At 44.8% G+C, this 25,864-nt stretch overlaps 1 protein-coding gene and 1 non-coding gene across 4 annotated transcripts in view; one reads left to right on the forward strand and one right to left on the reverse strand.

The window, feature by feature from the left end:
- The window catches only part of SUSD6 (sushi domain containing 6), a 93,741-nt gene that overhangs the window by 20,342 nt on the left and 47,535 nt on the right, over window positions 1-25,864 (forward strand). For 2 of the 3 annotated variants that reach the window (XM_034642782.1, XM_034642781.1), the window contains exons 2-3: window positions 22,185-22,389; window positions 22,795-22,860. In XM_034642782.1, the coding sequence (XP_034498673.1) occupies window positions 22,269-22,389; window positions 22,795-22,860 (187 nt within the window). In that variant the 5' untranslated portion in view covers window positions 22,185-22,268. Of the gene's footprint in view, window positions 1-22,184; window positions 22,390-22,794; window positions 22,861-25,864 lie in introns of those variants that run through there. The other variant, XM_034642783.1, reaches the window with a different exon arrangement.
- Window positions 10,538-10,644, reverse strand: LOC117796259. Its single transcript, XR_004620621.1, has one exon. It is a non-coding gene; the product is annotated as a U6 spliceosomal RNA (small nuclear RNA).

Here is a 25,864-nt window from a genome sequence, read left to right on the forward strand (position 1 = left end):
TGTCTCATTCTGAGATTCTCTTGAAATCCTGGTTCACATGGAAAATGTGCTTATACTAGAAGGTTGGTTACCAGGGATTTCGGGGAATTGTGAGGCCAGATGCCTGTGTGGTGAATCTTTCCAAAAGGAAAGATGAAAGGTGCCTAGCCATAGGGAAGCTTATTGCTTAAGAAAACGGACAATTAGGGGCTACAGTGAACAGACCTGTTGGACTCAGGATTTGATTTATTTGTGTTAATGGCATATGTATTGATTTCTCTGGGAAATTTGGGTGTATGAATGTATTCTGCAAATACAAGCATTTTCTTTCTTTGCTTTGTCACTGAAGGGGCTTATAGCTTATTGTTGCATTTTTCCTTCTAACAATAGAATCTTACATGAAATTAGAAGCAGCGTCTTCCTTTTCTGACTTTGGCAGACTTATAAGCATCGTGTCTACCCTCTCCTCAACCCCCCTTTTATTTCTCAGACCCACCTAGGACTGTGAAACAGGTTAGTTGTTAATATGGCTGTGGGCTGGGACCAGTTTTAGCCAGAATTCCCTGCAATCCAGTTTAAGTCTATGGGGCACATCTAAACTTACTGGAATTCGAGGTAGGAAGTGTGGTTGCAAAGGCAAAGCCATTTAATTGTAGCTTATATGAAAATAAAACTGGCTTGAATTTTCTTCTCACAAACTTTCTCTGAAACACCTCTTTAGATCTTTTATTTTTGGCAAATGGGTTTCGAGGTGGCAGCCTCATTACTGTTGGATGGAGGGGTATAATAAGCCAGTGGGTGATTTCCCAGAATCCTGAGCCTTTGAAGATTGCTATTCTTTTTGGAAAGTAATAAGTCCAGAAGCCAGGCTGCCTGTTTCCGATTTATTCCTTCTTCTTACCCTGTTCTCAGCTAGTAAATATTGTGGTCTCAGTCTGCCTAAAAACGATGGCTTACATTTGCTTAAATTTCTGTAGCAGTTTGAAAATGAAGTTTAGCCCTTTGATGATGATGGTGGCGATAATGATGATGATGGTAATGATGATGATGATGGTGATGATGACAGGCCCTCAGTAGCAGATACATTGATTGAGTTGTGAGCTAGTTCTTTCCAGGTCTTCTGAGAAGAAAATCACTAACTCACTTTGTATGTGAAGGTCATGGTGTTGAGTGGAGGAAGAAACAGCCTTGGAGTATAGAGAACATCATCTGCCCAAAGGTTATACTTTAGAGAAGTACTTTGAACGAAGTTGTGTGTTTTCTATTTGGATTGGGTGTGTTGTTTCTTTTGAGAACCCTTTTTACAATGGTATAATGGTTCTTCTGGAACTCATACCAGGATTCTTTTTCTACTCTCTCCTGTATTTACAGCTGCTTTTTCCCTAGGGGAGCATTCATCTGTTTCAAAAAGCAGAGAGAGAAACAAGAAGTTCTCTCAGTGATGTTTGGAAATGAACTGCATTTGTCTTTCAGGAAGGCAAGTTCTTAAGGGTTGCTGTTTGGATGAAAGAAAAGGAAGTCTGGCTATAGTGTTATCCCCCAACACCCCCCCCCCCACACACACACCTCTCTACCCAGAGGTTCCTTATGACAGATATGAAGGAATTTAGTACGCAAGGTCCTCTTTATTGTCCCTTTGTTGTACTAGACCAAACATTGCTTTTCAGCTCCTGAGTAAGTCAGTTTTTCTGGCAGGCCACTTCCTTGCCCTGAATACCCATGCCTAGGGTCCTGGGCTGGCACTGGCACTCAAGGCCAGGATTGTACTTGGATATGAGGTCAGAGGTGGTATCCAAGGGCATTTGGGACAGTAAAGAATTCTGATCTTGAGAATGTTTTCATCATACTAATGCCTTAAGGCCTTGGAGCTGAGGTTTGCCAGGCATCTAGATGAGGTTAGTAAATGGGCTTAACTCTAGTGCCCTTAGCCTCTTTCCACAGTTTCCACCAGCTAGGTGGTCGTTGGCATGCATCTTTGTTTTGTTACGAGAAGAGGAGGAATTCTGCTTTGCAGTTGAGTAACTGTGCCTTCTATTCAGATTCTCTAGAGGGTTAACACACTGATCCAGGGTGATGGTTGGCAGGCTGGAGACTGGGGGACCTTCATAGAGCAAGTGCTATTGAAGGCAGATACTGAGATGACACTAAGGGGAGCGGTGCCCTGAAGTTCCATTGGCTTGGCCCCCTGGCTACTGGCTCATCCCCCAAGCCTAGGCCAGCGGAGGCCTGCAGTTTCTTTGAAATGACTGCTTCCCACAGCTCGTTTAGTGCGATCAGCCAGAGGAGGGGTGGGCTTCCTGGGGAAAAGGGTAGGAGAGTCTTAATGATGCTTGCCTGGTTTGGCAGTCACTCAGACTCATCTCCTGTTTCTGTGTGGACGGATAGTCCCCTCCAGTTTTCTGAACAACTCTCCTTCATTTCCAAGGGGGGCCCATTTTTTGCTAAACCTTCCCTCAAACCCCCAAAAAACAAAACAAAAAAACCCATAAAAAATTACAACCTACCTTGATTATTGCTGTGTGTGCCTTCTGCCTCTTTTCCAGCAGAGGCAGGTAGCCACGCTTGCTTTTTCTTGAGTTGCTCCTGCCACGTGGGAGTTCCTGGAGGCTGATGCTGCTGAACTTCCTTGTCAGGCAGAGGCCTGGACAGGAGCCGAGCCTTGGGTGTTCCAAATGGACAGAGCACAGTGGAGAACAGTGCTGGGGCTGCCACTGGGTCTGAGGGAGCTCAGTGGTTGGATTCTGACTGGGAGATATTTAAGGGAACTCTGCTTAAGTGAAGAGAACTGAGTTCTGGTTCAGCCACTAGCAAGCCATGTCCCGGGGTAAATCATAGCCCCTTTCTGGACCTCAGTTCCCCTCCTAAAATGGATAGATTGGACTTTACAAGATGACCCCAAGACCCCAGATTCCTTTAGACAGTAATGTGTTAGGATCCCCACACAGACCCATGAGCCTGCTCCTGGTCAGAGTGACCGGAAGCCGAAACGGCAGGAAAACTTGCACTTCCCGGGTTTTCTTTTGCCTCCATGCTTTTGCATTTGGTGCTCCTCTCCCTGGAATGCCGCTTCTTATAGTCAGTATCAGTTTAGACCACTGCTTGCCCCCGTACTAGTGGGGGGCCCCTCCTCTGTGCTGCCATATCACTCTGTGCTCAGCACTTATCCCACTGTGTTAATGTCTGTTTCCTTGTGCTTCCTGAGGACAGTGTCTGCTGTCACCACTGTACCCCCAGTTGGCCCGTGGAGTGCCTGGAATGTGGTATGTACATGCAAATGTTGAATGATTAAATGACCCCTCCTGGGCCAACACACCCACCTCTCTCAGGGAGCTGTTCTTGGTTTTCCCCACCTTACCCAGCCCTCTTTCTGATGAGTTGTGTGTGGGTACGGAAGAACCTTGAATAATGCGGAGAGTTGTTTTCAAGGTTCATCTCAGTGTGGTAAAGCATTGAGTGATGTTGCTACCCTGTCCTGGGGGGTACCCTTTCTAGGTGTTGCTTTGACCTGGGATGGATCTGGACTTTGCCCTGCTCTTCCCCCCTGCTCTTCCCCATCTGCTGCCCTGGGGAGGGAGGGGCAGGCTGGGCACAGGCACATTGCTGTCGCTGCCAGCTGCCTGGGGCTGGGCCATCTGCTGCTGGTGACAGTGGGTAGGGTGAGGGGTGAGCAGCAACCTAATCTCCTTCACTGCGCAGTCCAGCCGCCTTTCTCCCCACATTTTGTCTTCTGTTCTAATGCTATCTTTTGCGACTCTTCATTGAGGTCTTGCTTTTGTTCCAGCTGCTTCCCCCCACCACTTTGCTAGGAGAACCCTTGCTGTGTTTTTGTTTACTCTGTGTGTGTGCTGTGCCCTTTAGCCCAAGCCCCCAAGAATCTTTATGTAACATAAGACAGCAGCAGCAAAAAGAAAAAGGCAAAGAAAGCAAAAAACAAACTTTAGAAATGAAACCTTGGACCCCTGTTGGTTTCTGTTCAGATGTAAATGATGAGACTCTTCCCATCAGAGTTTGTACCTTTGGGTTCACCACCCCATTTTCTATCCCTCCTCCCAGGGACTCTTTGAACAGCAGGGGTGGGCTGAGTCACTTAAAAAAGCTCTACTTTGGGGCGCCTGGGTGGCACAGCGGTTAAGCGTCTGCCCTCGGCTCAGGGCATGATCCCGGCGTTATGGGATCGAGCCCCACATCAGGCTCTTCCGCTATGAGCCTGCTTCTTCCTCTCCCACTCCCCCTGCTTGTGTTCCCTCTCTCGCTGGCTGTCTCTGTCTCTGTCGAATAAACAAATAAAATCTTTAAAAAAAAAAAAAAAGCTCTACTTTTGCCTGTGTTTTAAGCTCTTTCTGGCCTTGTGTGGACATAGGAAAGAGGCAAGGGGAAAGTAACCTGTCCCTATCACTCTTGATGACTCTGGGTTTGAAGGTTTTGAACTGGGGTGTGTGTGTGTGTGTGTGTGTGTGTGTGTACATGTGTACAAGGTGTGCCAGGAGGTGGGATTAGGGGGAAATGTAGACAGAGTCTTAAAGTCATCTTTACCAAGTGAAGAGGTGACAGCGCAGAGAACAGAAGGGCAGCATACCCTAAACTAGGACTTCTTAAACTTTAACAAGTGGAGGGATTACCTGCGGAATTTTTTACAACGCAGATTATGATTCAGGAGATCAGGGATGGAGGCTGAGATTCCACGCAAGTTTGTAATAAACTCCCAGCTGATTGCCAGTGCTGCCGTTCAATGACCCGTAGTTTGAATAGTAAGCTTCTCCTCCTCCTCCTAACACTGATTAAAAAGATTGACTTAGGTAGGGCAGGAGGGAGGCTAGTAAAGCACTTGCATATTTTAAACCTGAGGGCCTGGGCTGGCCTTTCAGCCAGTATTTACAGAGCCCTTTCCCACGTTCCTTCCTTGTGCCTGAGTTCCTGGCTTCTCTGGAGCTCCCCTTGGCCCAGTTTGGTTTCCACAATATAGAACCTCTGTCCTTCAGAGGGTGGGTGTGGATACTCAAAGTAAGACTGGATCTTTTCCTCTCTTTGGCTTATTGTAAATAGATAAGGCCAAACCTAGCGTTGCAAATAGAACTTTTAGAACTGGAGGAACTCTTAAATTGTCTTTTCCAATCCCTGTATTTTACTGAGGAGGAAACGGGCCCAGAAAAGTTTTGTCACATATTCAGAATTAGCTAGTGGCAGAGCTGGAGTTAAAAGCCAGATGTCTGAACTCCTAAGTTTCTCTCTCTGAGGGACTCTAAGTTCAAGTTAGGCACTGTGGGAGGACCAGGGTTGTTCTGGGGATAGGTGTTAGGACAAGAGGCTTTCTAGTGTTGTGAGGGAATTTTACACTACACACGCTACTAAGGTAGGTCTGGCATCTGCTATAGCTCAGCGTTCGTTCACGTATGCCAGGGTTCTCAGCGGCAGCACTGTTGACATTTGGGGTCAAGTAATTCTTTGTTACAAAGTCTTTGCTTTCCTTAATTCTTTGTGAAACATCATAGGCCGTTTAGTGGCCTTCCTGGCCTCTACCAACTAGATGTCGGTAGCATCCCCTCCCCCGAAGTTATAACAACCAGAAATGCCTCTAGATGTTGTCAGATACCCTGGGAGGGGACTAAAGTTGCCCCCAGTTTAGAGCCTCTAGTTCAGGCAACAAGTATTTTGGGGTGGAGGGTCCCTTTTGGGCACCTATGCTGGGGTTTTGTGTGTGTGTGTGTTGTTTTGTTTTTTAGTGTATGTTGGTCTCTGGGTTACAAAGAAAGCAAAAGCAGATGGGGCCCCAGCATTCCTGGGCACATACAGTTTAGTGTACAGTTTAGCGGGGAGACCAGACCAGCCGATGCATGGGACAGATAAATTGCCATCTTAACGGTCCTTCCAGGATGCAGAGCTGCAGGCTGGACTCTAAAGAATGTGGTTCCAGCCCAGGGTACTTAATGAGGAGATGTTACTGCCCTGGGCTGGATTGCAGAGCTAAGAATTGAGTAACTCTCATTCATATCTTTAGTTACTCTTACCTACTTAAGCGCAAGCAGCGTTTTTCCATTCTGAAAAAACATTTCATCTGAATCTGTAGAGGCCAGTCAGGCAGCTTAACCAGCAGATATGTATACTTGAAGGCAGGGAGCCTACTCAGGCCTGATGCTGGTAAGGCTAACTCATTCCTTAATGAGATTTACTTTTTATTTCTAACTTGATTTTCTTTTGCTATGGGGTGAATCTTCTGACAGACCTTTCTTGTCTCCTTGCCATTGTGTTAAGCAATATTGACATAAGAACCACAGACTCCAATGTTCTGAATACAAAGGTATAAAACATGGTTAAGTGTCTCTCTGTGTGAACCTAAGAAAGGGTCTTTACCTCTTTTCATTCTTCATAGGATACTGTACTTATAAATATTTTTAAGGCCACTGAGCACCTCCTCTCTCCATCTTATGCTTACCACAGGCCTCCATGAAAAATGTTACCTCAGAGCACAAAAAGCATTAGTGATGGGAACTTCATAGTTCTTGTCAATTTTTCCTTAGCCAGTGCCAGACTGTCGTTTTTCCCAATACTTTCAACGTGATGCTCCATTGCCTCCTGGGTTGCATTGTTTCTAATAATAAACCTGCTGTAATCCTTTGCTCTTTTGAATGCAGTCTCTCCCCCCCCACCTGCTGTGGCTGCTTTAAATATTTTCTCTATCACTCGTTTTCCGCATTTTGACTATGGTGTGCCTCGTGTTTTTGTTCTTGGGGTTTGATGAGCTCTTGGATCTGTGGATTTATAGTTTTCATCAAATTTGGAAAATTTTCTGCCATTATTTCTTGAATTTTTTTTTTGTATGTGTCTACCTGCCCCACCCGCAATACACACACACACACACACACACACACACACACACACTGTGTGTATATATAATATATATACATATGTGTATGTTAGGCTACTTGATAGTGTCCCACTGCTGACTGATGTTCTGTGTATATCATTTTGTATAGTTTTTGCTGTGTTTTTGAGTTCATGAATTTCTTTTTCTGCAGTGTCTGATCTTTTAATTCTATCCTACATATTTTTCCTTAAGATATTTGTATTTTTCCATCTACAAGTTCAATTTGGGTCTTTACTATCTCTTCACTTCTTTCCTCATCATGCCTATGCCTTCCTCTTCTCTCTTGAACACATGGAGTATATTTATAATAGAGATTTTAACGTCCTTGTCACTAATTTTGTCATTGAGTCAATTTTATGCCTGTTTCTATTGTTTCATTATTCCTCTAGTTGTGGTCATATTTTTCTGCCTCTTTGCATTCCTGTTATTTTTTTTTTATTATTTGAAACTAGATATAGTGAGTTTTATTTTTCTGGGTGCTGGAACTTTTTGTATTCCCCTTAGTAGTTTTGGGCTTTGTTCTCGAAAGCAATTAAGTTCTTGGAATTTGTTCGATCGTTTCATTTCAAGGCTTATTTTCTCGCTTTGTTAGGGTGGGTCCAAAACAGCCTTTAGTCTAGGGCTGGGATGGTCCCATTCTAAGGCCAAATCCTTCTGAAGATTGCATCTGATGCCCTGTGTATTAGGAGATTTTTCCACTTTGGCCAATGGGAACATGAGTATTTCTGGCTCTGTGTGAACTCTGGGGGTTATGCCACCTACTTCTTTCCGTTCATTCTTTCCCCAGCATTGCTAATTTCCTCACACATATGCACAGTTGAGTACTTAGCCAAAGGCTCAAGGGGATCTCTCTACAGATCTCTGGGGCTTTTTTCTCTTTGTGGCTTTTTTCTCTTTGTGGCCTCTTCTTTTCAGTTATTTTGCCCTGTAAATTCTAGCCATGTTGGTCTCCCAAAATTCCCAGCTCTGTCTCTTTGACTCAGTAAGATTGTTCAACTTTTTCAGATTTCTCCTCTCTACTCTGTGTCCTGGTGGTAGGGCACTAGTAGGGTTCACTGCATTTCTTTCCCTTTATGCAAGGATCACTGCCCTATGCTGCCTATTGTTGAGTGTCTGAAGACTATTATTTCATATGTTATATTTGGCTTTCTGGTTGTTTAAGGAGAGAGAATAAATCTAGTCCCTGTTATTCCATCATGACTGGAGCTAGAAGTCCCTCAGATTGTCACCTTACACCAACTTTTAACCTTGGATGTCTTTTTCCTCTTGTGTTCACTTGTTGAAAAATGTATCCATTGAGACAGATTTTGAGATTTCAACCAGATTCAGGTCATGTCAGTTTGCCACAAATTTATTGGATACCTATGTCCAAAAGAATGATTCAGTATCATGCTGTACATGGTATAATCTGTAATTTCACCTGTATTTTAATGCTGCACTTTATAGCAGAAGGCTGGGTGTGTGCTTCCAGGTGTTATCCTGACATGAGCACACACATACACACACTTTGAGTCTCCTCCTTGCATCTCCAGACCATGTTCCCGTTTTACCTGGGCAGCTAAGTGAACTGATAGGCACATGGATGAACAAAGAGCAGGGGCCCAGCTGCCTGTGCATGAGTTAGGTCCAGAGAGCCTTGTGTAGGGAAGAGAGGGGCGTTAACTCTATGTGCAGGGGCCCTTCTACCTTACCTAGTCTGACTCTGTGCTGGATACTATAGTAAACTCTTCAAATATGTGTGAATCACGGATTCTCTGAAATTTTATGAAACAGGTATTGTTACCCCCATGGTATATGTGACAAAACAGAGGCTCACAGCAGTTAAAACAGTACACCTGGGACCTGTAAGAAGCAAGAGGCAGAATTAGGATTTGAAGTCCCTTTTGTATAACTCTAAAACTCACATTGAATGATCCTGTAAGTAACAGTTTCATTTCCCTCTCTGGGCTCCAGCTTACTTCCATGTTTTCTCTTCAACATTTTGGCTATATATCACCCATGTGTTTTCACTTCCTACCTCGTATTGTGGTTATTTTTATATGTGTCTTATCTCCCTCAGTAGACTGTAATCTCTTGTAGGGCATATGCTTTTCTCCATCTTTGTACCTTTCATGGAATCTAGAATAGGTAGGTGCCCAATATAGGTGTTGAATGAAGTCAGTAAGTTCCTTAAGAAAGATATTTGTGAGGAATGAGTCCAGATGCCTTATCTGGAGGGAAATACCAGATTCCCTCGTTAATTTATGATGTTTCTTTCTCGTCTGCTGTGTTTATCATAATCCCTCTTAACATCTTCCAGGATGTAACCTGCACTTTATGAAGTTCTTTATTTGGTACCTCTCCCTGAACTTTGGCTAATTTGAGGTTACTTTTAGAGTGTGTGTTTGGAGATTTAAGGGAATATCTGTTGTGAATTAGATTCCTTTCTTCTCAGGTCCTGATTTAGAGCCCCACATCTGGAGAACCAGAAGTATGACTGGAGCTAGAATTGGAACTTGTAGGCCTTGGTGGAGGGTATAGGTGGAAGCAGGGGCGTGGGACTAATCAAAGGGGAAGGAACAATAGGCAAGTTCCTGTTTCTTGCTTTTGCTTGGGGCCTCACAGTCCAACCTTGACAGCTTACAGGAAGTTTGGGTAATTTGCGAAGGAGAGGACAGGAAGAGTCATGGTTTGGTTATAGATTCAGAGGCTTCTTGGAATTTACGCAAGATGGAGGAGAACACTTAGAGCCAGAAGACAGTGTCTTGTTTGGCTTAAGTGCATACCTGATTAGGACTGTTGCTGTTAAGCTTCAGGAGATAGAGGTAAAGAACATGCTCCTAGAATCCTGAGCCTGAACCAGAACCTCAGGGGAAAATACTCAGGTTAGGCATTTGTGTAGAAAGGAGGAAAATGGCAGGAAGTGGGACCATATTTATGGAGAATCTTAAGGCCTGAGAGACAAGAGGAAAGGTCACTTCTGGCCCTGCTACTAGATTGACTGTTTTTCCCCACTCATGAATCTTACAGACGTAGGAGTTTTGGGGTAGGGGTGATGGGATGGAGAGGGTTTTTTCTTGCTGTTAAACACTAAGGAAGGAGGCAGCTCTTTGATATTCATCCCCAGCTTCTCCCTGGCTTCGGCCAACCACAGCATGTGGGAGTGTCAGTTCAGAGAGACTCTCCAAGCTATCTGGGCAATTCAGGAATCTCAACTAAAATCCTTGGGTTAACTGAGAAGGCACAGCTTATAAGATACAAATTCCTTCTAGCCACCCTCCAGTCTTTTTTCTCCCTTTTTTCCCAACCCCTCGCCCCCAATAGTTTTGCCTTTATTGTGTCCACTTTCTTACTTTGAATTCATGTTCAGATCAATATGATCTACCCTCACCACTCAAATGAAACTGCTCTTGATCAGGTCATTAATGGTCTTATGACCAGAGCAGTCTTCATCTTACCGGACCTTCACTGCCAACTCCCCCTACATCCTCCTTCACTGTCTCTGTCCCTCCCTTAACATCTATGATGCACAGGGCCTGGTTTCCTCGTACTTTTTGGAGTGTCTTTCATGGGCTGTCCTTCCTTGATGTGCTCCTTTAAAAAGTTATTGCTCTTCCCGGGATTCTGTCCTTGACTTTCTTCTCTTCTCACTCTACTCTAAGGTGAGTCCATCTATTATGCATGGTTTCAACCACTCACTTACAGGCTGCTAACTCCAAGCTCAAAGTGCTCTGCAGAATTTCATACTCATTTCTTATGCAGGGGTCATACTAATCTTCTCTGGATTGTTCCAATTTTAGTATATGTGCTGCTGAAGTGAGCACCATACTCATTTCTAATTTGCCTGCTAGACCTTTCTACCTGAATATCCTTGAAGTAACTACAATTCAGCATGTCCAAGAATAACCTGAACTCAGTTGATTACATTCTTCACTAAAATCTGCTTGTCTACCTGTGTTCTTTCTCTCCTTTGGTGGCTTTCACCATTCACCCTGTCACTTAGGCCAAAAGCCTCAGTGCCACCCTCTATTGTTTTCACTCATCCCATCCTATAAGTTTTTGGCATCTTCTACAGCATTTGGCACATAATGGACATCAAATGAATACATAAGAGGAAAAGTTTATTAATTTCATCTGAATTTAATTATAGTTTAGCTAGCACTTTGGCTCTGATAAAGTTGAATACTTATGGTTACACTGTAATTTTAGGGAAGGGCATTTGACTTGGCCACGTTCATATTATATTAAGGACAAGGCACTTTTTTATTTAAAACAGGAACACTTTGTGGAGGGATTAGTCATTATTAGAAATGAATGGATTGGGGGCGCCTGGGTGGCTCAGTTGGTTGGGCATCTGCCTTCCGCTCAGGTCATGACCCCAGGATACTGGGATCGAGCCCCGCATCAGGCTCCTTGCTCAGTGGGGAGCCTGCTTCTCCCTCTGCCTGCTGTTCCCCCTGCTTGTGCTCTCTCTCTCTTTCTCAAATAAATAAATAAAATCTTAAAAAAAAAAAAAGTATTGGATTGGCCACTGTGCTGTCTTTCGGGGCTGCTTTAAGGAGCTGCTGACAGTTAGAGAGGAGGTGGGTGAAGTCAGATCATGTCGGCCCAGAGGGCCTTGTCCTTGGTGTTCATGGGAGTAGATACACAGTGTGTCATGGGTGAGCTTGCCACATGCTGTGGGTTTAATGCAGGAATAGGGAAGATGTTTCCGTTGGGGAGGGTAGTATGCCCCTTTTTGTTCACTGATGGATTTTCTAATTGTATCCTAGTGTTTGTAACATAAATGCTGAGGAGGTGTTTGTAACTGTCATGTTTTGCCAAGTTTATATTCCTTCCTTTCTATCTAGCCCCTTAAAAAAAAAGAGATGATGACTTAAAATCATAGGATTTTGGAGCCGGAGAAGCTCTTCAGGTAGTGGTCATCTACCTCAACCCTTACAGATTCAGAAAATAATGATAATGATAATGATAGGTGGTAATAATTCAAATACCTACCATGTTCGATGACTCACCAAGTGCCAGGTATTATGTTAAGTGCTTTATATGCATTTCCTGGTATAATACTTACCCATGAGGTAGCTATTATTAGTGCTATTTTATAGATAAGGAGGAAAGCGAGGTCCAGAATGATTGGATAACTGCATTGGAGTTAGGTATGCTGAAGCAGCTATTGTGCAGAAAGATGAATTATCTTGCTTGCTCAAGGTCAAGTTTTCCAGTTAGAGGAAGAACATGAGTAGAATCCAGATCTCCTGACCCTGAACTCAGCATGTATTTTTGTTTTGAGCTGAGAATTCATTCTTTGTGGTCATTTGTGTCTCATTTCTTGCTCAATCCCTTTTAATTTTAGTGAAATTGAATGAAGTAGAGGAAAGGGTGGTTTAGAGTTGGGGTTTTGGTGAGTTTTTTAAAGTTTATTTTTAAATAGGCAGCCTTCCCAGACTGACTGGGAATGTAGCAGAAGGCCTGAGAACCAGGAAGTGACACAGACCTGTTTATACCATCCCATTTGGGGGCCTTTGGGAAGCCATCCACAGAGATGGTAAAAAGTAAACATAACTGCATCAGCCAGTTCTCTTGGGTTTGCTATTTTTGACCCAGAGGAGGTGTTTCCTGCACAGCTATGAGTACTTTGGAAACCCAAACCTAGCACCTAAATATCTTGATTGAAGGTATATAGGTATTTATTTCTCGTTACCAGACATAGCATTCAGTGGGGCCTGGCAGACAAAATTACCATTTTTTTCGGTTTCTTTCTCTCTGCCGTCCTTTTGGTGAATTGCTTTTCTCCATTTCTTTTTCTCTCTTTATAATTAGCTCTATGCATGCAAATCTGTCCTGAGAGCTCACTACGTATGTGTGTGATTTTCAAGGTCCAGTTCAACCTTTCTCTTTCACCTCCTGCTAGCCCCACTGAGAAGTCTTTGTTCCTATTTCCTCTGCATGCTCATAGCACTTAAAAAGCAAAACAAAACAAAACCCACACAACCCTTTTATTGGACCCTTGTAACACTTTCACAGTGTTATATAGATAAACATATAATTCCTCTCACGTAGATTGTGAATTCCTTGAGGGTAAGGAATTCATGTCTGTGCTGTACTTCATCTCTGTGATCACCCAAGCCTTGCACTGAAGACAGCCAGTAAATATTTGCTGAATTGCAGTATAGTCACTGCAAACACAGAGCCCTAAGAAGTCAGATTTAGCAAATCAGCTTCCCAGACTTTATTTGCCCAGTGGGTGTTGAAGCCTGCTCCACTCAGCTCTGATGGGAACCAAGCAGAGGGGTGTGATGATACACAGATATATCTCTGGGGTCTAGGAACCAATTATAGCCCCTTCTGCCAAGCACATGTTTTGCTACCTGGCCAAAACTTAAGGATTTAGGCCCCTTTCCTCTCCTGTTTTATGTCTGTTGTGACTTTGCTTTCTTGTATTTCCTATACAAATTATGTCTTTTGGGTTTATCTCTTTTCCCTCTTCAGTGAACAAGTAAATTTTGAGCACTTTGGGGCATAGAAAGAGGCAGAGTTGGTGGTCTCTGCAGGAATTTACTACCTGCAGTAAATGTAGCGTACAACAGTTAAGTAACTGTGAGCAGGCCCTAGGGAGGGATGTGACTGGTTGTCCCATTCATGGTCCAGGCAGTAACTCTCTTTGGGTTCAGAAGGGCCTTCCATGCTTGTGGGCTGAATTGATGAGTTTTCTTAGAAGAGATGCAACTAAACTTGACCTTGTATTTGGAAAACAAAAGAGCAGGAAGCCCTTTGCAGTAGGAAAGCAGGAGAATAGATTTTGGCCCCTTGGATTTCATTTACCTGTAAAATGGGGGTAATGGCACCTCTTTAGTGAGGTAATGAGTGTGTGTGTGTGTGTACACATATATGTAACAAACATGTAAGTTCTGTGCCTCGTCCTTCCCTACATGTTCAGACTAGAAAACCTCCTAGGTCTAACCCTGAACACAAATACTGCCTTAGTATAGTCACATACATAATTATTTAATGTGGGGGGAGAGAATGCTAAGTTGCTTAAAAAATATATTTTTAGAGTGTCATGGGGGAGAACCTTGGAAGTTCACTTGTTTAACCTGTTGGCTGTTCTTTCACTTAAATTAACTGTTTTGAGCTTAGTCTCAGGGCATATGTTTCCAGCCCAGCAGAAACAGTGCCATTTGGGAATCCAGTGGGCACTCAATTTATAGGCTTTTAGAGTCGGAAAGGGCCTAGCCAACATTAATTTGAGTGCCCGCTGTCCCATATACCGTCCTGCATCCTTCACGTTTATCTCATTTCCACCTCACAACACCCCAATGAAGTGTGGGTATTGTGTATCCAGTCTATAGATGGGAACTGAAAATAATTTGCCCTAGACTACCCAGCTAATAATACCCAAGCAGAGCATAGATTCTGGCCCAGTCTGCTAGAATCTTTCCACGATCCCAGCCTCCCTGAGAAACGTTTAGTTGAGCTGTTTCATTTTACTGAGGAGGAAACAGAGGCATAGGGAGGCAGTGTGATTTGTCCTAGTTCAACCCATCAGTATTGGTGAAGCTGGGACTAGAGAAGAAGTGGTTTCCTGCCTTCAGGGTCGGAAATTTACGGCCTGAGCCAAGTTCCTGCTCACAACCAGTCTGCCTTCATTCTCCTTTTTTTTCTGTCCTGTTTTGAGTCTGTGTTGTTTTGTTCTCGTCTGTCCTCTCTTGCGTCTTTGCTCTTTCTCTCTGGTGCCCTTACAGCTCTGCAGTGATCTGTGTATGCACGCGCCCGCACACACACACACACACACACACACACACACACACACAGAGGCTGGGTTTTTTTTGTTAGACGTTTGTTATTTTTGGAAAGCACTTTAGGAACGCTGTGTACGGATGGCCTATACAAACGTGCTGATGGATTGATTAAGCTCTAAATGGGAAAGTGAAGTTTCCTGAGTTTGCTGCAATGCAGAGGGAGATGGATGCTGAGATGGGTCTTGGGAGATGAAGGGGGAGAGGACTGCTCATGCAGAACAAAGAGGATGGATTTAACATTTCTTCCTTCCAGTTAGAACTTTTGTTGACTTATGTTTTCAGAGGAAATATTTCTTGGCCCCTCCTATTCCCTAGAAGACATTCCAGAGTCCTTAGAACTGAAAGGGCATTTGGGGATCATCCAGGCCCACCCCCTGAGGACCAGGGAGAATAATTGACTTGCCTGAGGTCAGTCCACTGTTGGTTGGTGGAGCTGGGACTAACCGCTGTCTTGTGCGTTTAGGTCCATGCTGCAGTCATCCTGCTTTTAGGTTCTAGAAGAGATGTTGGAGACTGTTAAAGAGAGGCTTATGGGGCGCCTGGGTGGCACAGCGGTTGAGCGTCTGCCTTCGGCTCAAGGCGTGATCCCGGCGTTGTGGGATCGAGCCCCACATCAGGCTCCTCTGCTATGAGCCTGCTTCTTCCTCTCCCACTCCCCCTGCTTGTGTTCTCTCTCTCGCTGGCTGTCTCTCTCTCTCTGTCAAATAAATAAATAAAATCTTAAAAAAAATAAAAAAGAAAAAAAGAAAAAAGAGGCTTAGGGATGGGGCGGGGGTGGTGGTGGTGGTGTGTCTGCTGGTGTCCCTGCTGTCTGAAGCCTGAGGATATGGTAGGGGTAAAGTGTGACAACAGGAGGATGTGGAGAGCAGTTCTGGGGAAACCAGACAAAGATACAAAGAATATCAAAGCAATTAAAAAATAAAAAAACAAACTCTAACACCTACCCTGCTCAGGCTTAGGTGGCTTATGGGGAAAGCTGAGGGTTATTTTGGGATATCTAGGAGGTGAATTTTTTTTTTTAAGATTTTATTTATTTATTTGACAGAGAGACAGCCAGTGAGAGAGGGAACACAAGCAGGGGGAGTGGGAGAGGAAGAAGCAGGCTCCCAGCGTGGAGCATGGAGCCTGATGTGGGTCTCAATCCCAGGACCCTGGGATCACGCCCTGAACCGAAGGCAGATGCTTAACAACTGAGCCACCCAGGCACCCCTAGGAGGTGAATTTTAACGGAAGTTTGATTTTGCATCTTTTGGGCTTTGGAGCTGGAGATAAAAAGGAAATGGGTAGGGTAACATTCTGGCTGTCAAGGATCTCCAAGTCCAGTAGAAGAAGACTTTGTGCCTGTTGAAGCCTTCACATGTTAGTGGCACAAAAGAAAGGGGGAAGATATAGAGGTTAACAAGATTGGAAGGAGTCACAGCGGGAGAAAAAAGGAAACTGAGGACATCTAGAAGTAACTTCATTTTTTCATTTTGGAAGGAAGAGTGGAAGGCATTAAGATCTGATTAATGTTTAGATATCTTTTGCTGCTGTGGCCCAGCTGTTTCAGGGTGAGTAGGAGGGAAGTGGAGGAGATAGAGGGAAGAAAGGGAACAGTAAGGGAGGTCTTCTTGGCCTGTTGGCCCCTTCTCTTATCACACCCTCTGGGGGACTTCGGACTTCTCAGAGTTAGGACTTCTTATCTTTACCCTCCGAAGGGTAATTAACTGGTTAAATTCTGGTCACATTTCACAAACCGTTCTTTGTCTTCCCCCATCATGTAGCAGCATTGGGGTTGGTGAAGGTGGATAATCAAAGGAACAGACTTTCTTATTCTAGACCCTCCACTACCACCGTCCCCTTTCTGGACTAGGTCTGAGGCAAGAAAAGGATTTATGTTGGTTTTACCCATCCAGTTCCCTCTCTTAACTAATGGAGAGATGGGTCATGGTTTCGGAAATAATCTGTCCTGAAAATTACACGTAGACTGAGGCAGATCTCATAGAACTGTAGAAAAACCCATTTTGTACCTGAGAGTCAAGTTTGACAGAGTCAGGACTCTTGTCTCCACAGAGGAGAGCTCAGTGGAGTGTAACATGACCCTGCTACTGCAGCAGGACCATGATATTCTCCACAGGGGCAGGCCCCAGGGCAACCAGGCTCATGGGCTGAGGAGATCTGGGCCCTGAGCTCTCGCAGGGGCAGGGTGCTCTGCCCGTGTCGTGGCTGGCCCCACCTGCTGCTGCTGCTTCCCTAGGCTGTGAGCCATTTTTGAAGGTGACTCCCAGGATACCTTTAATCTTTTCAGGCTCTTTGATTAACCTGGAAGCATCTGTGGGAACAATAAGCAAGCAAACCATGTGGACTTTGGGCTTGTGTTACAGGTTGCCCTTTACTCCAGAAGCCTGTCATGTTTTCATCATCAGTTTTATGAGCAGTTTCTCAGGTAGCCCTCTGCTGTCTTGGCTCCTAAGCCAAAACTGTAGATAGAAGGACCCGAATTGTACCAGTTTACAGAGATGTCCTTTGTATTTTGTTCTTTTTGAGCCTCACTAGAGAGTGTGGAGGTAGTTAAAGCAAGCAACAGCCCCATTTTGTAGATAAGGTTATAGAGGCAGAGGTGAGGTAAGTGGCTTTCCCAAAATCAGAGCCGTGGATCCTCATAGAGGATTATTCTGAAAGGAAATGAGTGTTCATGACGTTCAGCAGAGCACAGTCACCCAGCTCTTAATGTTCTGAGTTCACAGAAGTGGGAGAGACCAGATGCTGACCTTAAGGGCCTGACATTCTGGTTCATGGGGTCTCTCTTTACCACATGCTGTTGGGGCAGCAGCACCAGTCCCGAAGATGGAATATCAGAAGGATGAATGTAAATTTTCCACGACTCCTCCTCACCCTGTATTTTAGAGGGGAAAGCAGGCTGTTGGAGGAAGAGATATATTATATGCAGAGAAGCTTGGATGTTGTGGAGAATTCTCTGTCTGAGAGAGATCTTCGAGGCCTTTTTTAGATGTGGAAATGGAAGCCAGGGAGCCTTCATGACCAGCCAGCTGTTTGGTGGCAGAGAGGGGACTGACTAGCAGCCCCAGACCCTTTTCTCTCGTCTTACCTCTAAGTTTAAATGTTACTTGCCTTGTGAGCTGGATGAGTGCCAGCTTTGAGCATGAGGCTTAGTTCCAGGCTCCTCTTCCTCCCCTCCCCGCTCCTCTTTAATAATTTTTTTCTAAAAATGTGTATGGTAAAATACACATAAAATGAAATCAATCATCTTAACCAGTTTTAAGTGTGCCACTCAGTGGCATTAAGTGCATTCACATTGTTGTACAACCATCACCACTATCTGTCCATTCCAGAACTCTTCATCTGGCAAAACTGAAACCCTGTATTCATTAAACACTAACTTCCTATTCCTTCCTTCTCTGGCCCCTGACAACCAGCATCTACTTTCTTTCTGGGAGAGAAAGGTACCAAAGGAACACTCAAGTGAAATGGATCCTTCTCCTTCTTCTTCAAGTTTTTGTCTGTGTGTTTCTCTAGGGGTAACGAATATCTAGTTAATTTGTTCTGACGTGGTTTTCTTTTCACTTGGTCTAAAGTCACAATTAAAGGACAGGTTTTATTTTATTTTATTTTTTACGTTTCGTGTTCAAAGCAAATCCCTTCTTACAATGATGAGATGTATATAGGTGACCCTTTCTACACAGTAGCTGGGTTCTCCCATTCTGAGCAATACCCTGGGGTTGTAGAGCTTCCCTTTTCTCTGTATTACTTCTGAAGCACTAACTCTGGGCCTAGCCTTGCATGTAAACACTTCACTGACTACCCTCTATTCATCTTTTTTCTTTGCAGAGCTGCCATCATCATTACCCCCATCTGTTCTGTGCTTGATCAGCTCTTAGGCTTCGTGGTGGAATTGGTCCTTTGGCCCAGGTAGCTGCTTAAGCAGTAAGGGAGGAGTCAGTTGTTTCTTTAAAACAAAACTGGAGCTCGTATGTGTGCATTTTCTTCCTAATACTGTACTGGCTCCTTCCCACAGTATTCATGAGTTTGGCAAGTTCCCTGCCTGTCAGGTGCCAGGCCCTGCCTTTTCTGTTAAGTAATTCACAGTCCCTGCCTTCAAGGAACGTTAAATCTGGTGAGGTGAGACAGATAAACATGTAGATGTATTAACCTGTTAGAGGTATAGTCATAGCAGGGTGCTCAAGACACTTTGGGAGTAAGAAGGGGCTTAGTCCTACTGGAGGTGGGCATGGTGTGAAGTGTTTATTTGAATGTCAGTCATTTTGTTGAGGGAGGAGACAAGTGGCTGCAAGAAAACCTTACTACATTAATTTTATTTTCCGTTTTATCTATTTGAATAGGTAATACATGCACAAGGTACAAGGCTCAAGGAGATTAAAGGGGAATACATACAGTGAAAAAGGAGTTATTTTCCTGTTAATCACTCACTTCTCCTCCCTGCAGGCAGTTGTTAGCTACCGATTTCTTGTGCATCATTCCAGAGAGAGATTTTGCGGGCAGACAGGTGTGTGTATGTGTATCCCCTTTAAAAATGCATGCGTACTCATAAATGGTTTTCTTCATGTGCTAATTTTGGAAGTCATTCCATACATGAGTACAGACTGACCTGCCTAGTTCTTTTCAAACCAGTGCATAGTATTCCATTACATATGTGCATGACAACTTGTTTAACTCGTCTCACTTCAGTCTTTTGCCAATACAAAGGGTGCAGTGACTATCTTGCATCTACGTCATTGCTCATGTGATTTTTGAGGACAGGCTGTAAAAGCAGAACTGATAGGTTAGAGAATGTGTGCATTTTGGGGACAGATGTTATCAAATTGCCCTCAAAAAAGCTCCACATTAATTATAAAATACTAAATTTAAGATCCTTTACCACTGGGTAATCACCCCCCCACCCCCCACACTCCCCACCTCCAGAATCCTTGCCAGAGTGATCTTCCTAAATGAATTTGGTCTTGTAACTTCTCTGTTTATAATCCTGTAAGCTCTGCATAGTTTTCATGGTAAAGTTTAAATTCCTTAGCCTAGCCCTTAACTCTGCCTCTGCCGAGAGTGCTGTGCTCCCATTGTTCTCTTCCACTTGTATTTGGTACCTTCTTTTTTTCCTTCTTTTTCACTGAACATACACACTAGCAGTCAGCATCATCTCTTCCCAGTAGTCTTTCCTGATTACCTTCACTTGTGTACAGAACATCTAAGCACCACTCTGATTCAGCCTCATCCATTCACTACAGAAATATTTGTTGTGCACGTGCTGTGATGTGGCACAACCAGGTATTATTCTCAGTGATCCACTGGTTGTTGCCTTGAGGGCATGATGACTGTCTGGTAGAGCTACCTGCTGTGAATGAATCCAAAATGGCAGCACCAAAGGGCCTATTGCCAACTGGGCATATTCTTTTTTTATTTTTTTTTAAGATTTTATTTATTTATTCGACAGAGATAGAGACAGCCAGCAAGAGAGGGAACACGAGCAGGGGGAGTGGGAGAGGAAGAAGCAGGCTCATAGTGGAGGAGCCTGATGTGGGGCTCGATCCCAGAACGCCAGGATCACGCCCTGAGCCGAAGGCAGACGCTTAACGACTGCGCCACCCAGGTGCCCCTGGGCATATTCTTTAACCTCTTCTGACCTTGGTTTTGGCATCTATTGAATGAGGAGGTGAAGCCTGATGACCTCTAAGGTCTTATTAAGTTCAGGCCCTATTAATAATTACAACAGCAATAGCAGGCAGTGTTTACTGAGGACTTGCAAAGTGCCAGGCTCTGCCAAGTGTTTTATCTGATCCTAATCTTTATATCAAACCTATGAAGACATATGGTTACTGTTCCCATTTTACAGATGAGGAAGCGGAAGCTAAGAGAATGATTCGGTCACATGGTCATAATAGAGGAAACAAGATTTGAATTTTGGCATTCTAACTCTGTGTTCTTAGCCAAGTGAATGCATACACATTCCACATATTTACACACACACAGTTTTGTGTACTGTTTTGGGTCACTTACAGACTCTACCCTTAGACCTCTTTATGAACCACCCCTTTTCTGCAGCTTTAAAGACTCAAGTTGGAGCCTGGGTAAAAGATGTGGACAGAAGACTGCTATAGTCACAGCTATATGGGGGTAGTCAGTAAGGTTAGCTCTGTTCTTGAACCCCTGGCTCATGCTCATTGAAGACCTTCATAGCTGCTTTTCCTTCATACTGAGACAACTCATGTTGTTGTTTGCAGTAACTCTCTTTAGGGGATGTAGGCCTGAGTCAAGGCTTCAGACATAGATGGGAGGCAGGGCTGATTAATATCCCTGGCAGAATCTCAGGGGCATCCTTTATTAGGGTTGTAGATGGCAGGCTCCCTTATCTATTTACATAAAGCCTTATTAATGGAGAAGGAGGTGTGTATATGGAATTTAAAAAGGGAGTGTAATCTTATTATTTGGAATACCTGAAATCAAATGAGTTAACTAAAATATAATAATCGGCCTATATCAAAATGTATCTTTAACTCAGCTGCTTTTTTGAAGGCATGTAGAAAATAATCCCTAAAAGTCTTGACCTCTGGGACGCCTGGGTGGTACAGGGGTTAAGCGCCTGCCTTCAGCTCAGGGCGTGATCCCGGCGTTATGGGATTGAGCCCCACATCAGGCTCCTCCGCTATGAGCCTGCTTCTCCCTCTCCCACTCCCCCTGCTTGTGTTCCCTCTCTCGCCGGCTGTCTCTGTCTCTCTCATATAAATAAATAAAATCTTTAAGATTTTAAAATCAGGCGCCCCTGATTTTTTTTTTTTTTTTTAAGACTCTGGTTCCTAGTTTGAAGTCATAGTCTGACTTGCGGGGGGGGGGGCGGTTGACAATTACAATCCATCCTCCCCCTAGTCGTTGTCAGGTACAGCCAATAAGTGTGGCCTCTGGGGTCACAGGTATGTTGGGTGAGCCTGGATTAATTGACCCATTTTTGAGATTCATGGCTGTGGAGTCAGCGTCAGATCCTCAGGGGCTCATCCAGCCTCTGGCAGTTGAGCAAGCCTAGCCATGGGCCCTTGGCTCCCGCTGCTGCATTCCTTCTCTAGGCGGTGTATTTCTCCCTTTAAGACACGTGTTCTCTATTTTTTTTTTCTTTCGGTTGGTTGAACTCGCTCTGAGTCCAAGTGGCAAAGGCAAAGCCTGACTCAGGGGTGTAGCACTCTGTGTCAACAGCTGCCTCTCTCCTCCTGTCTTCTGGAGGCTTGGAGGCAGTGGGGCAGAGCCGGGGCAGTTTCTGAAAGCTCCGCAGTGCCTGACAGATCTCCAGGTGAGCCTGTGCTTGTCTCCCTGTCCCCTTGCAAGGATCTGGCTCCTGGATGTGGACGCTGACGGCAGCTTGTTGCAGGCCTCAGCATTTCCCCAGATACGCGAAAAGCCACTTACATGCCTATCTTTTCTTGGCAGCAGGAATTCACTTACTAGAATTCTTTCAACTTTGTATGTGATTATAGCTTCCTTAGCAAAGTGCCTACCTGCAAGTAACTTATCACTGAAATTTTCACTTAATGTCTTTGTTTTTTGTTTTTTGTGTTTTTTTTTTATAGGTAAATCTTCCCGTGGCTGACTTTAGAATTCTTACTTCTGGCTTTTAAATTTTTTCTTTTTAAAATAACTTGGACGGATAAAAGATGTGCCATGGCAGGATAGCACCAAAGAGCACCTCAGCGTTGGCCGTGGCCTCCGCGGGACTTGGAATGTTCCTTCCGCTGGTGATCCTTAGCACCCTCCTTGGAGACGGACTTGCCTCAGGTGGGTTCCGGCCTGCCTCTGTGTGGGAAAAGACGTGTACCATTGTTTCTCCCAAAGCCGGGATAGGAGCCTCTCCATCTAGCAGCTAGTTGCAAGGAGAGCAGAGAGGGCTGGTGGGCTTTTGTGCTGTGGGACAGCAGGGGGCCTGTCCTGGGGGTGTGGCAGTAAGGGGCCCCGTGAGCCAGCTAGAGGGAGGGGTGTGTGGGAACCTGCTGGGGACAGCGTCACCAGCCCTCTCTCCGCAGCTGGAGTCACCAGGTAGGATGGAGCTGTAGGGTGCAGAGTGTGATAGGCAGCAGGCGTGCACGTTTGGCAGTCAGACTGCCGGGGTTCTGAGTCCAGTGCTGCTGTTGCCGGCTCTGGGACCTGAGGAAATCTCACTTCTGTAAGCCTCTGTTTGCTCAGCCACAGAAGGAGATACTACTCGGACCTGCCTGGGAGGATCGTTGGGAAGATTGTCTGACATAATAGGTACTTCATGATCATTAGCTCTTTATTGTTTGTTTCTAATCTTTTTATGTTTTCTCTCAGAATAAGTAGAGTTGAGGTATTGTAATTTAGTGAAAGCAGGACCTGGTCACTGACACTCTAAATCATGATCTTGGACAAGCCACTTAGCCATTCCGTGGCTCAGTTTCTCCATTTATCAAGTGAAGGGGTTGACCTGGATACCTTTAAGGCCATATCCAGTTTCCTCCATCTATGTTTTCATGATTCTAAGGATTTTCTGATTGAAGCTGGTGAGCTACAAGGGCCCTAGCAGGAGCTGGAAATGCAGCTGTGAGCCATTTTGAGTTTGTATGATCCTTAGTGCCTTCCCCAGTGCCCTGAAGAACCTTCTAGGTTCTCTTCAAGTGGTCCTCTCGACCTGGCGTTCTTTTAAGAAAGAGCATATTTGGGTGTGTACCGTAGGCCTCTGAGTGATGCTAGAGAACCTCCATAGAGCCTCTGTATCTGCGAGCACCAGTTGGGGTCTCAACTGATTATGATTTTTTAAAAGAGATTTTATGTATTTATTTATTTGAGAGAGAGAGAGCATGCACGCACACAAGTGGGGGAGGAGCAGAGAGACAGGGACAAGCAGACTGCACTGAGTGGGGAGCCCGACACAGGACCTGATCCCACGACCCTAAGATCGTGACCTGAGCTGAAATCACCAGTTGGACGCCCAACCAAATGAGCCACATGCACCCCTCAACTAATTGTGATTGAACTCAACAGTAATGCAGCCCCTACCAGACTTCATTAAATACTTATATAGATGGCAGTTTTCTTTGGACAGCATTCCCTGGAGAAGGATCTTAGCTAGATTCTGGAAGGGGACTTGAAGGATGGGGGGCAGTGTGGTATAGTGCAGTGTATGGAGTCCCCACAGCTCAGTGTTCTCTCTCATTCTCTTTCTATAACTCCCACCACTTGCTTACCTAACACATACAGATAATGGTGCAATCTCATCTAAGCTTTTTCTTCCAAACTGCTGGGAGAAATAATTACGCATTTGCTGTTGCCTTGTAGCCTTTTCCACCACCCACGTACAGATTTCCTCTTTTACTGCCTCCTTTTCACCCCGTTCTGACACTTAAACCTTTCCCATAAAGCCTAAGACCTCTTTGGCTGTGAGGAGCCCCTGGCACAGCCAAGGAGGCCGCTAATGATTGGGACCCCACAGTGTGGGCATCGTGGCTATATGAAGTTCCAAAGGAAAAGAAGGCCAGAATCTACCACTGTACAACCAGATGAAGCAGGGCTTACGTTCACAGGGCTTGCAGCCAAAGCCAGAGGTAGCCTGTAGAAGTGGTAGTCACAGAGCCACAGGATGTAAAGACCCTGTTTTGTTCACTGCTGTATCTCTAGAGCAGAAGTTGGCAAACTACGGTCCATGGACCAAATCTTCCTTGCTGCTTTTGTATGGCCCATGAGCCAAGAATGGTTTTTATATTTTTAAATGATGGGGAAAAAATCAAAATAATATTTCATGGTACATAAAAATGGTAAGTTTACATTTCAGTACCCATAAATAAAGTTTTATTGGAACACAGCAATGTTCATATGTATTTTGTCTATGGCTGTGTTTGTGTTACAGTGGCAGTGTAGGGTAGTTGTGACAAAGCCTGAAATATTTAGACTTTAAAACATTGGGCCCTTTATAGAAGAGGTTTGCCATCCTACCCCTAGCCCAGAACAAATGGTGCTCAGTAAGTATGTGCATGAATGGAATGACTAGCAGAGCTCGGATTTTAGAGGTCATGCACTTGCCTAGGGTCCTAGGGCCAGGACCAGAACCTGGCTTAGTGCCTGCTACACTACCAAGACTGCCTTCTTCCCATGCTCCACTAGGGAAGCTGTCCCTTTGTGTGACCTGGCAATATTAGGGCAGAATGTCTGCCTTTGGTTTCTGAAATCTTCAGCCTCTTTAGCTGCATTAAGCTATTCCACCTACTGCCACCCTCCTTTTTATGGGCTCCACCCCTGCCTCCTCCCATTTCCTACCCCATTTTCCAACTACCCACACCTTCCCAACTTTCCATCCAAGGTCTGAATTCAATTATCAGGGACTGATGGTTTCAGACTGGTTGGATAAAGGGATTATTATTCTCCAATGTGGAAAAATGTATGTCTGTAGTACGGGCTCAGAGCAGGATGGAAAAGTTGGCTCTGTAGTTTTTTTCCCTCCCCCATCTGCACAGAATCCTCCCTCCCCTGCCACCCCCCCCCAAGTCTTTTCTACTCCTCATAAAACGTGTACTGGCACAGAGCAGGATGCAGGCAGGGGAAGGGGTGGCCCCATTACTTAGATCCAGTGCACCACGTTACTGCCAGTGTGTTTCCCACTCTGAAGTGGCTTCTCAGGGAAGGAGGCACCCACTCCTTGGCCTGAAACCCCAGCACACCTGTATGGCTGTGCCTGCCATAAGCAGCTTGCCAGACAGGCTTGCCAAGAAACATAGACTTCCGGATACTCTGAAATTGAGGAAAGGCAGTTCGGTTGAGGAAAGGTTTCCTTTTCCTCTTTGTGCATGCCTTGCCTGCCCCTGTAGCTGCACCTGAACACCCACTCCAGAAGCATTTTAAAAGGAGGTGCTTGTAAAATACACAGCCTTTGTCACCCAGTGGGTTCCAGTTAGACCTTGAATGTGTTTGTGTGTACAGGCGCACTCTTGACTGAGAATCCTGCTGGACATAGGGAAGTGGGCATCCTGTAGAGGGGCAATTCATCTATGTAGTTTCTGGTTACAAATACCACAGGCACCCTCAGTCTTGGTCATAGTTGCTCAGGTGCAGAAGAAAAGAATCATGTAAGAATAGGCACTAGAGAGTTCCAGCGCAGAGTTAGGCCATGATCGAGTTCAGTTTTCCATCTTGGTTTCAAGAGGCAGTAGGTCCAGCTTTCCCCCTTGGTCATTCCTTAAGCAAAGATGAGGAAATTATTGAAAGTTTCTTTTCTGGGAGTGGCAGAAGGAAGCATATCTTATCT

The sequence above is a fragment of the Ailuropoda melanoleuca genome, chromosome 14 (assembly GCF_002007445.2).
Source record: "Ailuropoda melanoleuca isolate Jingjing chromosome 14, ASM200744v2, whole genome shotgun sequence".
Lineage (NCBI taxonomy): Eukaryota > Metazoa > Chordata > Mammalia > Carnivora > Ursidae > Ailuropoda > Ailuropoda melanoleuca.